The 14,874-nt window shown below is 31.7% G+C and overlaps 1 protein-coding gene across 4 annotated transcripts; it reads right to left on the bottom strand.

The window, feature by feature from the left end:
- Positions 1 to 5,207: 5,207 nt before the first annotated feature.
- On the bottom strand, positions 5,208 to 14,387 carry LOC131602844 (zinc finger CCCH domain-containing protein 38-like). 4 transcript variants are annotated; one of them, XM_058875057.1, is made up of 8 exons: positions 14,140 to 14,387; positions 11,596 to 11,787; positions 10,806 to 10,922; positions 10,336 to 10,591; positions 10,136 to 10,198; positions 7,889 to 8,976; positions 6,863 to 7,743; positions 5,208 to 5,594 (listed from the first exon to the last, which is right to left on the bottom strand). In XM_058875057.1, the coding sequence occupies exons 3-8, from the start codon at positions 10,873 to 10,875 to the stop codon at positions 5,565 to 5,567; spliced, it is 2,388 nt and encodes a 795-aa protein (XP_058731040.1). In that variant the 5' UTR covers positions 10,876 to 10,922; positions 11,596 to 11,787; positions 14,140 to 14,387; the 3' UTR covers positions 5,208 to 5,564. The 4 variants fall into 4 exon arrangements, with proteins under 4 accessions (XP_058731040.1, XP_058731039.1, XP_058731041.1 ...); XM_058875056.1 differs by lacking the exon at positions 11,596 to 11,787; XM_058875058.1 differs by lacking the exon at positions 11,596 to 11,787 and having other exon boundaries at positions 14,148 to 14,387.
- Positions 14,388 to 14,874: the final 487 nt, after the last annotated feature.

Genomic DNA, 14,874 nt, shown 5'->3' with positions numbered 1-14,874 from the left:
AATTAGTTTACCCTTCGATTATCTACTACAACCGACAGAATAGATTGTATTTTATTAAAGAAAAAACAATGCGGTCTGGAATTATACATCAGTTTTATGTTAGGTTAGGTGAAATTGTTATCATAAAATGTATTATTTCTAGTTTTTGTGTGTGAGTATGTGTGTGTATATATATATATATATATATATATATATGTGTGTGTGTGTGTGTGTGTGTGTGTATATATTGCATTCGGTGGTGTCAACTTAGTCTTTGAGGAACCGAGTGTTGTTGGTTTGGATGTTAATGAACTAGAGGTTTATGCATCACCTCAACCTGTTGTTGTTAAAATTGATGTTGGGAAACATTTTATCATTGTAAAAATGTTTATGTTAAGTGATTATATGGTTAAATGGATTCATGTTAAAACTCTTAAGTTTGGTTTTAATCTAGTTATCAAGTGATTTGATTTGGGTTTTAATAAAAGAAAAGTTTTTAGTGTGATGGATTATGAAATAGGTGGTGAGTATAAAAAACAAATGAAAAATAAAATAGTGTTGGTACCGTATTAAGGAAATGTGGATGTCAATTTAAGTTACGTGGGTATTATTTGTCTTAAAACCTTAAGTAATTTACTATGGTTTGCGGTGTATACAACCATGTGTTGGATCACAAGTTAGCAGGTCATTCTATAGTCGGTCGTTTAAATGTTAAAAAAAAATTGTTGCACAAATAAAAAAATTAACATGGCTCTATCCAAAAACATACTCATAACTTTGAAAAGAAAGAGATATGATAATGTATGAAATATTAAACAAGTTAATAATGTTTGGCACAAAAACAAGAAGATTATACGGGATCCAAGAACTGAAATGCATCAATTTTTTAAACACTTGGTTGAACATATTATTTCTCTGGGTATAGAATGTATGGTGATGTAATTTTGGTCAACATACATTTTGAACTCATCCAAAATTTATTAAGTTGTTTAGCACATTTCCCATTATATTGTAATGGATTCACTGTATAAGACCAACAAATACAAACTACTTTTACTTGAACTTGTTGGTGTTACTTATACAAAGATATCACGTTGAATTGGACTTTCTTTTATCGAATAGGAAAGGTAGGATAAATTTACTTGGGCTTTAGAAAGGTGTCCCAATTTGTCATTGTGCCTTATATCTTCTCCAAGGTTCTTGGAGAAATTCTAAAAATACTCTATTTTTAAAGATACTTTTTCTGACGCATCAAATCTCCTTTTTTTTAAAAAAATTAATTCGGAGATACATGTTCGAATTCACCAAAGATTAATTAAAAATTGTATTTTCGAAGATATCATCTGTTCCAATTAACATCAATTTCTAAAAAAAAACAACTTCAATTAAATCATATGCCCAATAAATTATATACTAAAAAATATTTTTAAAATAATTATGCATATTTAGTTATTATAGAAATAGTTATAAAAAATATTATAGAAAATAACTATACATATAATTATTATAGAAAATAGTTCTTGATTAATACATAATTCACTTATAATTGTTTGTATATTTTCTTGACTAATTCACATATAATTTTATATTTTATATTTCTTGACTAATTCATTCTATAAAAGTATATTTTTATATGTATAATTATCATGCGTTAGTTTGTATAGAGAATAATAATTATTTTTGGACATATATAAATATTTATTTGTTGAGAAATCATTTTTTACATATAATTTATTTGATGGAATTGAATTTTTTTATTGTTGAGAAATTGATAGTAATTAGAACAAATAGTATCATTGAAGATGCATCTCCGAATTAACCTTGGGTGAATTCGGAGATGTATCTCCGAATTAAACTTTTGCAAAAAATAAAATTTGGTGCGTTAAAAGATGTATTTCCAAATTCATCCAATTGTATTTTTCGGATTTTCAAAGGTGCTCCATAGTATAAGGGTGCAATGAGAAATTGTCTTAATCTATCTCTAATTCTTATACTAGATTGAGGTTTTTTTTTTATAAATGATTTATATACTGTTATATATAGTTTAATTATAAAAAACTTATAAATAATCTTTTTAAAAAGCATCAAGTGAAATTTTAATTTTAATAATTTTTTTAATTCTATTTTAGATATTTTATTCTTTATTATAACTTATATGGATATTACAATTTTAAAAGATCATTTAAATTTGAAACTATTTTGATAGCTTTTCATAAAATTATTTTTGAAATAGGTCATTTAAAAAAATGATGTGATTTTGACCAAGTTTTAAACTTCAATCATTTTTAATTATTTATTAGGTGTCAAATTTAATCTTTTAATTTATAAAAATTGTATTTTGAAAATTGTTTTAAAAAAATTATTTTTTAAAATAATAATAATTTATTAAAACAAAGGAACCCTAAATTGGTTTGTACTTTTAATGAAAAATAGTTCAATCATATAGATACATACAATAGTATAAAAACTATATTAGAGATCAACAAAATAAGTGAGGTGATATTTGATAGTAATTAATACTACCTCTGTTCCTTTTTATAAGAGACAATTCAATTTTTAGATTCATTGAATAATCAATGTATCGAGTCTATAAATAGACCAAATACATTAGTTATTGAATGAACCTAAAAAATGAATTGTCTCTTATAAAAAAGAACGGAGGTAGTAACTTTTGTTTAGAACTGGGCTAGATCCAAGCTAAATTGGACTTACTTGATACCAATGTATTAGGAATGTGAGGGTTGCTCGTGCACACCTTTGCGAAATTCTAAAATTATTTTTAGAATTTGAATTTCAATCCTCTGCACCAAACATCACCCTGAACATCTGATATGAGAAAATGAATGCAGTGTGTCAGCTCCTCGTCCATGGAGTGTAATATGTAGTTACTTCTTATGATTTTATAGTGTTTCATCCTTATATGATATCAGATGTAGAAGAAGATTTTTTTTAGGTTAGCTTATCAAAAAATACTAGAGGAGGAACACGCAAAGGTAGACCATGTCATGGATGTATCGTTGATTTGTCATCATATAATTGCTATTGGGAAAGAGGTCATCACTACGTCAAGTTTCAAGAAGACAGACATTTGTTGTAGACTGTAGTATATGAGGCGGAGGAGGAACATAGACGTTTGATATGAGAAAATGAATGCAGTCTGTCAGCTCCTCGTCCATGGAGTGTGGTATGTAGTTACTTCTTATGATTTTATAGTGTTTCATCCTTATATGATCTCAGATGCAAAAGAAGATTTTTTTTAGGTTAACTTATCAGAAAATACTAGAGGAGGAACAAGCAAGGATGGACCATGTCGTGGATGTACCATTGATATGTCATCATATAATTGCTATTGGAAAAGAGGTCATAACTATGTCAAGCTTCAAGAAGACAGATATTTGTTGTAGACTGTAGTATGTGAGGCGTAGGAAGAACATAGACGTTAGATATACTCAGTGGTAATATTTTAATTTGTATTTTGATATTATGGTTTTTAATATGTATGGTTTTTTATATTTTATTAAACTGATGTATATTTTACCAATATTTTGTTTAACATGATGTATATTTTACCAATATTTTGTATAACAATTTGATCCTATCAGTAAATGAATAATGTGTATGGTCTAGTGTAGGTATGATTTAGAAATGACTTATAATATATAATGTATGATTTATTACTAATAAAAACTTTTAAGTTATTGAAAGTTTATCCATTGAAATTCATTTTGATAGAGATATATCCAAAGATTGAAATTCTTGGTGTTTTTTCTTTCAAAAATGAGGTGAAAAGCAATAAAGATAATAATTTTTTATTATTGAGATCAGAGGCAATCTATTTTATTTTGTATTTTAATTAAGGCTCTGTTTGATAAAAATAGCGGTTGATTGATAAGCTAGCTGATAGCTGATAGCTTATGGCTGATGACTGATAGCTTATAGCTTATAGTTGATGACTGATGACTTATAGCTGATAAGCTGATTGAAGTGTTTGGTAAAATTAGCGGTTCAACTAACTGATTAATTAAAATGACATAAAGGACATTTAATATATAATTATTTTATTTTAAACTGAAATAAATTATAGAGGGTAAAAGTGGATTTTAGTTAAAATAATAAGGGTAAAAATGGAAGAAAAAATGATAAGCTATAAGCTATAAGCTAAAACGCTATTTGAAATAGCGTCTGAAAAATAAGCTATAAGCTAGTAAAATAAGCTATAAGCTCGTAATGAAAAAACCGTTACCAAACAGGTCTTTTATTGTTATATGAGCTTATAAGCTATAAGCTATAAGACATAAGCTCAAAAAGTGACATGCCAAACAGAGCCTAAGACTTAAATGCACTTTTAATCCCTATAAGTTTGTGAATTTTTTATTTTCGTCTCTATAAATTTTATTTTTTTATCTGAAACTTTTTTTTATCTAAGTCCCTATATTTTAAATCCACAGGTTTCCTGCAGATTTTGATTTTAGATATTAAAATGAACGCGAAAGTAAAATGTAGGGACTGAGACTAAAAAGAAAACTTATAGTGACAAAAATAAAAAACTCACTAACTTACGGAAACTAAAAGTACATTTAAATCTTTAATTAAATATAATTTTAATGTATTATTATTGTGTACTTTAATATCATTTTTAATTTTATAATATTAAAATAATTTTTGTATAATTTTATTTATAATAATTATAAATATGTTAAATCAACTTTGAAACTTTTTTAACTGCAATTAGAGTAAAAAAAAATACATCAACTATAAATTCTTTAAATCCTACGTAATAATTTGATTCCGTAACTAAGTTTATCCCCTTTAGTTTCTTATTATTTACCTTCTTATTTACAGATTTTTATATAATTAAATCAATTGGAATTTATACTATGTTCCCCCTACTTTCACCCCTAAACTGACCCATTAAATTATATTACACCAATTAAACTAATTAAATTAATCGAATTAAGTTAATAATTTAATCATATTAAAACTTTAAATTACTACAAAATAAAAATATCTAAGCCAAAACTGAACATGTAAGTCATTAGATATTCATCCAATGTCTCCCACCACTTAACTTGCTACAGCAACTGCATCATTATCTTTTAACTGCAATAAATACAAAATTCCCAAGAACAAAAATGGTTCTAGAGCTAGCACATGACTTGAGTTGAATAAAACACTGCATACATGAGTTGAGTTAACATACGAAGATTTCAGCATCAGAATACAAAATCTCCAAATTTACTGTCTTTTTCCATTATTTCAAAGAGAAAATGATTCTCTTTCAGCAATTGTAACAAACAGGTAACAAAAATAACAGTTGTCTAATGTTTGGGGGTTGTAAACTAATGTTAGCACAACACTACACTTAAAATGCTTCCTAGCAAAAAAAACAGCACATAATTTATATTTATACAACAGCTGCTTGATTTATCAATTATACATCAGCTGGTAATCTAAAGAGGGCATTGCATAAAACTTCTTGCAACTGACAAACATAAATACGGTAATAATAAATATTATAATACTCTAGCAAAATATAGTAATAATAAACAGTAAATATATTACATAGCCAACTTTCAACACTTGCATTAGGCCTTCTGAAGCTTTTCCACATAAGCCTGTATAATAAGAGAATAATTTTAAGCCAAGCTAAAACATAAAGAAGTACTAAATTGACATTACTTTGAATGTGACATTACAAATGTAGATTCAGAAGCTGACTTAGATCTTCAACCAATAAACTAATAACAAAACTGACACAATATAGGATAGAGGCATGGAGCTCATAATCTTTTATAGACTAGTTGAAACAATGAGGATTCAAGAGAAAGGGTGGTCCAATGCACAAGGTAGGAGTAGACAAACTCAACCTTAATCTAGTGAGCAAATGGTTTGTTTCTTGCCTAGAAACCATGTGCCACCAAATGACAAAAGGCAACAACTTACCCTATGAAAAGAAGCAAATCTTTATTTTGAAAGAGATTTTCTAATTTTTTGGGGAAAAATGAGTAGGCTGTTCATTAAATAACAGAATAATAAGTTATGTAATAAAAAAAACTACTTAATAAAGGGATCCAAGAACGAATTTATGTTCAATATTTAGACTATATTTAAGGAATAATTACATCTATCTTGAGGTTCACATTACTAGAAGGGATTCTCTTGTTTGAAAAATTACACCAGCCTCCATTGCTTTGTTATTTTTAAGGTTATGTTTGTTTGGTTGAGAGGAATGTTTTTTTTCAATTATTTCAGAGTGGAGACAGAAGCAAAATCTTCACAATTTCAGGTGTTAATAAACTCCTAAAAGTGTTGAACATACAACCTTACATAAAATGTTACAAGGGTTTAAAATGTAAATAAGTATTTTTGTTCTGCATTAAAATATCTTCCCTCTCCTCTTCATTCCTCTTCCTCCCCTTCCCTCCACTAAAATCATTCTTTTGTTTGAACTTTGAACAAAACAAATCCTCTGGGAAATTTATGATCTATCTATTTAAAAAAGGAAAATATGTGTAAATTCATTTCATACAAAAATGTCAAGAGTTAACACTACTGAGAATTAGGTAGGTATAATTTTTCAAAAAAAATCAAGAATCTCATGATAATTAGTGTGAACCCCACCGGAGATCAATGCATATTTGATGAAGTTTAGTTACATATATGTAATCTATAGCACAGATGAACACCTCGGTACAACATTTAATCTCATTTTTTGACAACTATTCTACAACTCTTTCCACATCCAAATCAATCCTAATAGAAAATTCAATGATTTCTGAAGCTGCATGCATACTCACATTATCTATAAAACCAAGTTAAATGGGAGACAAGTTATGAATCCTTTATACATATGACGGAAATCTGTAAGAGAACCACCACTAACCTGTACAAGTTTGTTAAGCTTTGGTTTCGAAACTGATAAATAGCGTTCAATTTTCTCTTGTGTCTGAGGTATATGTACCCGATTTACTGTACCAGTTACTTTATCAGTAACCTTCTTCACAATTGCTTTATAATCTTCTTTGGTGACTTTACCATCTTTCCATGTTGGTTTTAGGATCTCCTTAATGAGCTCTACCAATGAAGTTTTAAATGCTCGAATCCCCTTTATGTCCTTTAATGTCTTGGCCTCATCAGGTCCATCATTTTGGTCCATGTTTACCAAAGGACTATTCTCTTCTGTAATTTTATTTTCAGATTGAGAGATTTCCTTTTTGTCAGTGTCCATTTTGCTAATCTCCTGTTTACGAGAATGATCAGAATTTTGTCCCGGGTTAGACAACAGTGGTGGAATTCTGGCTGTATCTTTTGGAATCTTTGTATTAGGAGAAAAGGTTGGAGAGACCCCACTTGCATTAATATTCTTGGGCTCCATTCTATCACACATTGGATCATATTGCTTCGATGATTGCCCTTCAATTTTGCTTACGAAGAGAGTGTCCTTTGCATCACAAGAATTTATAGTAGACTGAAGTTGTGGGAGCTGCTGATCTGTTCCGAGAAAATGTGCGAGAGAGGCTGAGAGGCAGCTAAGTTGTTCTTTACTGACTACGTTCTGAATTGGAGTATTTCCTGAACCAATTTGCAATAGGCTTGCATTCATGATAGTTGGTTCTACAGTGTAGTTTGCATTAGTAAAGAGCTCCGGGTTCTGTAAACCTTCAATAACTCTTGATCTCGGAGGAACAATGGAAACTGTTGCTTGACTCTGTCCAACCACATGTGAAGCAGTTATATTCTGAGCATTCTGATTTAGTCCTTGCCCTGTCAAAAGAGTATAAAAGTTAAGGTTTATGTATGAATCAGCATATTCTTGTAATGTAACAACACCATATCCTCTTTTTTTCCAGATGCATTATTAAATGATTTTTTTCAACAGACAAATGTTTCTCAATAAACAAACAATTACCTGGAGCACCTTCTTGCTTATTCTGCCCATGCTCCTCGTTAATATGGCTGGAAGATCTTGCGCCATAATTCCAATCAGGAGACATTTTTTCATCACCAGGCCAAAAGCCTCCACCTACTGACTGAGAAATGAGAATGTTGTCAGCTGCATTTTCTGCCGTCCTACAGTTGGCTTCCTTATCAATTGTAAATGGTGATTCATTATGTATTCTGTTCCTGTCTGAGCTATGGTCCAATCCATTATTCATTGGCCAAACCATGAATCCAGGTTCTGGGGCACCTAATATACCTTTTTTGTTGTCCTCAACCAGGTTTGCAGTAACAGAGACAGCAACTAAATTATTCGGCTTTGGACCATCCCAAACTTTATCTACATCAGCCATACTGCCATCTGAACCCCGTCTACCATCTCTTCGCCTTTCATTAGGAGTAACTGAATTGCTCACTATTTGTCTATCCAACTCCTGATCTTCACCATGATTACTCCTTGACCTATCATCCCTTAATCTTCTAATAGGGCTGGTAAATGCTTGTCTATCATGAGAAAACCTACAATCTTTACCATTCCTACAATTTCCAAAAGCAAAAAATTTGCAAGGAATATTACCACTGTGGTTTGGATAATGCAGGGCACCCTGCTTGAATGAACTATCTATGTGTCTTCTATCAATTTCCCTTCTCCTAGATGATTCATCTGCAGAAACTTCATCAAACTCATCAGAATTGCCATGATGCACATACTTGCATGATTCTCCCGCTCTACACCTTCCCTTTGCAAAATGAATACAAGCTTCATTAGATCTTCGACTTGTAAGAGAATAATCACCGCTCTCACGGGGATTACAATATCTGGGTCCATCTTGCATGTGTCTACTTTCCCTACTATCCTCATAACTTTGCTTATCATGGTGAAGGAAATGACAATGGCTTCCTCTTCTGCAGCTCCCAGCAGCAAAATCTCTACAAGGTCGTATCAATCTGCCAACCCTCGTTCTGTTCTCATCATCGCCAACCCTCGTTCTGTTCTCATCATCGACAGCTGAATACCTAAACCCACGTGGAGGGCTCCGGCTTTGGCTCCTGCTTCTCCTAGAAATGGAAAAATACAAAGAAAAGCAGACAACAAATAAACCACTTGCATCTGGAAATTGCACACAGACATCTCAAAGCTCAAAGATACAAAAATTTCTGAGGGGACATAATTTAAACTTAATGACTACCTTGCAGTTGAAGATATGGAAAATAGAGCAGTCAAATAGTACTGAGATTACATTGCAATTAAAGAAGATATGTATTCATAAAGAAATGAGTTGAAACACAAATACAATAAATGGGACACACCAGTCAATGTACAACTATTTTCAGAGGGCCTAAAAGCTTCGGCTTCTAAACTTTTCTACATGACAAAAATGTTGTAATCTAGGGATTTAGGATGTTGTATTAATGATTAAGATTAGAAACCATTGAAACGCCCCATAGAAATCACATGATTATCTAAAAAACTAAAAAAATAGAAAAGACTTTGATTCTTTAGTCCACCTCGCTCATACAAGATCCAATTTTCATGATTGTATATACTACTCTGAACTTAAATTAAGCAAAAGCCAATATATTTTATTCAAATTTAGAGCAAATACATTTTGACTTCCGCTTAAACTTAAGTCCGGAGGAAGTATATATTTAAGCATGAAAACATGTAGCATTTGTGAAACAGCACATAATTTCTCATTAAAGAATGCATTGCCATTTAAAACAAGTATGTTCCTCAGCCATGAAGTAAAGAGAAATGAATGATAATAAATTATATGAAATAGCATTTGTGAAACAGCACATAATTTCTCGTTAAAGAATGTATTGCCATTTAAAACAAGTATGTTCCTCACCCATTAATGGTCATTACTAACTTGATTGGTCAGCATCCAACTCATGAAATTTTGTTTTTTATTAAATAGAACACTCTTCTCAATGAAAAGATTTGAGTAAGATATGTTTCAAATGTGTTTGAAACAAGTAAAGAAACTATCTAAGTAATATAGTATGCTTAGATTCTCAAAAGTACTGCTGATTACCAAGAGTTGTTAGTATTCTCGCGAGAATAAGTATATTAATAGTGTCCATGATCAAGTTTATCATAGAATATTTCCTCGTAAAATATAATTAGTTAAGCTTATTGAGTACAGTTCCCGTGAATTAATTTTCAAACAATAGGGTTGGTGCAGATATTATTAGATATATAAACTAAACTAACCTGCCGTAATCATTTTTTGCAGATTGACTGTGCTTCCTATTTATCCTCATAAGCATATTAATACTGTCCATGATCAAGTTTATTATAAACTATTTCCTCATAAAATATCATCAGGTAAGCTTATTCTGTACAGTTCCCGTGAATTAATTTTCAAACAATAGGGTGGTGCAGATATTATTAGAGATATAAAGTAAACTGACCTGCCGTAATCATTTTTTGCAGATTGATTGCGCTTCCTATTTTTTGATTCCTCAAAACCTGGAGACGTTTTCATATCGTAACTTCCATCAGTGTCTTGTGCGATTGTTGCATCCAAAACTTTGTAGTCTGGGTTCCAAACATCATCCTTACTTGAACCTCTGCCTCTAGAAAAAGGTTCCTTGCATGAAAATCCCATTCTGGGATTTATCATATCATTTCTTTCCAAATACCTTGAACTACTGCTATTAGTAGCACCTGTAAAGGACCACCCAGAACGCAATTGCTTAGGGTGCATTTGGACATGCTTTTCGAAAAAGTATTTTTCTACTAAAAAAATTACGAAAAAACTCTATCTAACATAAGAAAAAAGCACTAAAAATGTTTTTTATGGATATGTCAGCTTAAAAGTTTTTAGACATGTTTTTACTTGCACTCTTTTATTACATAAACATAGACAAACAGGCCTTACTCTCGGGTGAAAATTCATGTTCATCTCTTGAAACCCGGTTTGAAGATAGCTTTCTGCCACCTCCACTCATCAAATTCCCCGGAGTCTTAAGCTTTACTTTGGTTGATATAGAGTGATCTGAATTAAAAGAAATCAAAAAATAAATAAATAAAACCAGAAACATGAAATCCATCTTCAATATTCTAATATTCTACTTCACTAAAGGAATACGGTCAGTATTGTCGATGGCGAATGGCGGTCCATGGCCGAGAACCAAAATCCCGCCATACAAGCCACTTTGCGACGCCGTTATAGCAGATTATGGCGGAAAAACCCGCAATATCGGCTGATATTTACCATTGCAGTGAGGCCAAAAACTGTCATATGTATATCAGTCATAGCGGCCATGGGCGCCGCTATTTGATAACACTGAATACGGAAAGCTAGGAACAAAACAGAAAGTTATCAAATGAATCCCAGACATATATTATGAACTAAAAAGTATCAAAGCAAAGTTTTCGACCAAAACTCGGAAGCTTCGAGGAGTGTTTGCACAAACCAGTCACAAATATAATTGATCATCATTAAAACAAAAATGAATTTAGCAAGGGATAAAAAATTGAGTGAAAATTTTCACTGTTGTGTTAATTAAGTTGACCATGAGGAATCATCAAATGCATTAATTCACTGGATATGACAACTAATATAAAACCTTCCCTAAGTTGCATATATGGCTACTTTTTTCAAATTCATTAATTCATTGGATATGACAACTAATATAAAACCTTCCCTAAGTTGCATATATGGCTACCTTTTTGGTAGTAAGTGTCAAAAACGGGGGAATAACAATCAGAGGTGAAATTCAATGCATTAGACCTAAGAGCACATGGATGAGATGGCGGGGGGTCCCTTCCAGCTTAACCAGAGTTCTTTGGTTCGAATCCAGTCCTTGGCACGCAGCAGTGTTAAATCTCTTAGGGAGAATTTGCCGCCTTTTATGGTCCTACAAGGCTCAAGGGATTAGTCTCTGCAGTTGCGCGCAGAGGATACCCGGTTTATACCAAAACAAACAAAAAAATCAATGCATTATTTTAAGAGTATTGGCCCATACATATTTTCTTCCAAAGCAGAAAGCTGAGCAGAAATCTTATATTGTGATGATTATTTTTTCAAAGAAGTCTTTCAAATTTATGCAAATGAAATACTCTGTATTTACTATTGTTAGAAGAAGATATGCAATTTTTTTAATTGACCCGTAACATTAATTGTTTACTTATGCAAACTAGATATATACATACAGAGAAATATCCTTAACTAACTGCAACCCTCTGACATTTTATTTTTACTAAAATGTGTATTTGTTGCATCATTCACATGTTGTTTGGGATCTGGAATGGCCTCACTCTCTTAAAATAACTAGCATCAAAATATGTCCTATTTAAACACCTTATTTTTACTAAAATGTGTATTTGTTGCATCATTCACATGTTGTTTGGGATCTGGAATGGCCTCACTCTCTTAAAATAACTAGCATCAAAATATGTCCTATTTAAACACCTGATCACACAGAATAATAAAAGTTACTTTTTTTTTTCAAAACGCCTAAATGTTTTAGTAATGACAGTTGCAAGTCTCTAAATTACATAGAACCTCTTCTACAACTAATTAATTGACCCAATATTTAGAGAAAGTATGAGGTTCACTGTCTCACAAATTTAAGTCAAAGAATTTAAGGGCTAGGTGAAAAAGATATTAATATTTGATTCTTCAAATTCAAAACAACTACAACAACCAAGCCTTATCTCACTGAGTGGGATCGACTCCATGGATCAACTTTCACCATAATGTTTTATCCAATACCATATTTCTATCCAAACCGTTAAACTCGAGATCTTTCTTAATAATTTATATAGTTTTTTTAGGTCTTCCTCTTCCTCTAGTTGTTTGACTTCTCTCAATCAAATCTACTTTACTTACCACAGAATCTACATGTTTTCTCTCTATATGCTCAAAACACTTAAGTCTATTTTCCATCAACTTACCCCAACACTTTCTAATATTTTCATTTCTAAACCTATTATGTCTAATCTTACTACACATCAAACACAACATCCTCATCTCCAATGTATGCAGGATCGCGAATTGGCGTTTTAATCGCATGCCGGCATGCTGAATCGCAAATAAGCTTGTGTGGTGAAACTCAGTAAACTCGCCCGAGTTGGAAATCTGACCCGTTTCCATTCGGTAAATGCGGCGCTTCTGTTTTAACTGTTATTTTTTTAAAATCATAATTTTCTAAAATGGGCATGGATCGGGTCGGGTTTTATTAAATACTGATTTATTATTAGTTTTTTAAAACAGAAATTCATAAAGACACAATCAAATTATTCCAGCTTTCGTGATTGCAGCCTAAACTCAAACATTACTAAATTATTTCAGCATAAATTCTCTTTCTTCCATTACTGTCCTTCTGCCTCTTCCTCTTCCTCTTTCACATTAAAGTTTTCTCTGTCATTCAACCAGAAATTGCGGCGGACGACGCCTACTCGCCTACTCGCTGCAGCGCTTTTTGAGCATGTGTATGTAATTATACATATATAAAAATATTTTTCTACCACTAGTGAAATCTTACAATCCGTGCTTCGATCCTCGAGTTACGATTCGATTTTTTAATCTTCTACCGATTCTGCGTAAACTGAGCTTTTAAACATTGCTCATCTCTACTACACTTACTTTATTATTGTCTTGACTCTTGACCGCTCAATATTTTATCGCGTACAACACCGCATGTCTTCAAATTCAAAATAAAATACAATAATCTAGTACTTAAAAAGCCTACCTATATTCTCATCAAAACCATGAAAAATCGACATTCATGATGAAACCAGTACATCATATTTACAATACCTATAAGATTAAACAGTACTCAAACAACATCATTGGCCACTCACAAGACAGATCAAAGCTTACAATATTTATTTCACAAATTTTCTTCAACACTCTGTTCTTGATGCGCATTGGAAACTATAATATATGTTGAAAAAGTTAATACATTTTCCAGTTATTGAACAAGCCAGGGGTTCTTGAACTAGTTTATCTGTTGACTTATTTGAGTTAATCTAATTACATAAACACTTGTGAGGAAGTGCTTACGAAAACAACTTATGTGATATCAATAATATATTTTCTGATTATTTTCAAAAGCTCTTCAAGACAGTACATTTGTTACAAGATGAAAACTCACATGAACACGCCAGAGATTTGAACTTTAAAATAGGAATAATGAAGCCGTCGAATTTCAATAATCATGATGAATGGAAAACCCTAGAAGTGGAAGAATGTTAAGAAGACTTACGAGTTTACGGTAGAGAAGAGTGATTGATGTTGGAGTAGAGGAGGAACCCTAGGTTTGAGGGTGTAGAAGAAGATAGTTGATGAAAGCATGTGAATTTTTGTTTTTGGGAGTGAGAAGTGAGATTAGGATAGAGATAGAGAGTGAGAGTAGTGTCAGTGGAGCCTGTTTGCGGTTTGGTCATCAAAGTGGCTGCGGTGAGGTGTACGGTACGGAGCGGCCTCCTCTTCCTTCTGTTTCTCTTCACGATATTATTTATTTGTTAGTTTATATATTTATACTTTAAATAATTAATTCGTGGTTGTTCTAAGTTCGCATGTTTTTTATTTTCATCTTTATTGATAGACATAGCAACATAAAATCAAGTTTGATTAGATTTAGGTTAAAATTTAGATTTTTCTTGATTATAAAATATTTATAATGTAATTTGTAATGTAATTTGATTTTGATAAAAAAATATTTCTATAAAAAATGATTTCGCCAAATAAATGGTGGTGGGACGGGGATACCTAAACGCTGTCGAAACCCGTTTAGGATGGGTTTGGGTTTTAATTTTTCGTCCCCGTTGAAAATCAGACAAAGAATGGAGATTGTTTGGGTATTCGCGTTTGGGTTTGGATGAGATAAAAATCATCTCCGTCCCGCCCCGCCCCGCTCCGTTGCCATGCTCAGTTGTTGACGAGGCTTTATTTTTTAAGTTCCAATTGGTGAAGAGGCCATTTTTTTAAGTTTCAAATG

This window comes from Vicia villosa, linkage group LG5 (assembly GCF_029867415.1).
Source record: "Vicia villosa cultivar HV-30 ecotype Madison, WI linkage group LG5, Vvil1.0, whole genome shotgun sequence".
NCBI classification, from domain to species: Eukaryota; Viridiplantae; Streptophyta; class Magnoliopsida; order Fabales; family Fabaceae; genus Vicia; species Vicia villosa.
Note: the sequence above shows the minus strand (reverse complement) of the source record. Positions and strands in the feature narration are given on the sequence as shown.

Excerpts from the sequence above, each read along its gene's own strand:
- LOC131602844 (XM_058875057.1), bottom strand. The coding sequence starts at position 10,875 with ATGAGTGGAGGTGGCAGAAAGCTATCTTCAAACCGGGTTTCAAGAGAT. Across the intron at positions 8,977-10,135 it reads GCAAAAAATGATTACGGCAG|GAGAAGCAGGAGCCAAAGCC; the intron begins GTTAGTTTAGTT and ends TTCCATTTCTAG. Across the intron at positions 5,595-6,862 it reads AGCTTAACAAACTTGTACAG|GCTTATGTGGAAAAGCTTCA; the intron begins GTTAGTGGTGGT and ends CTTATTATACAG.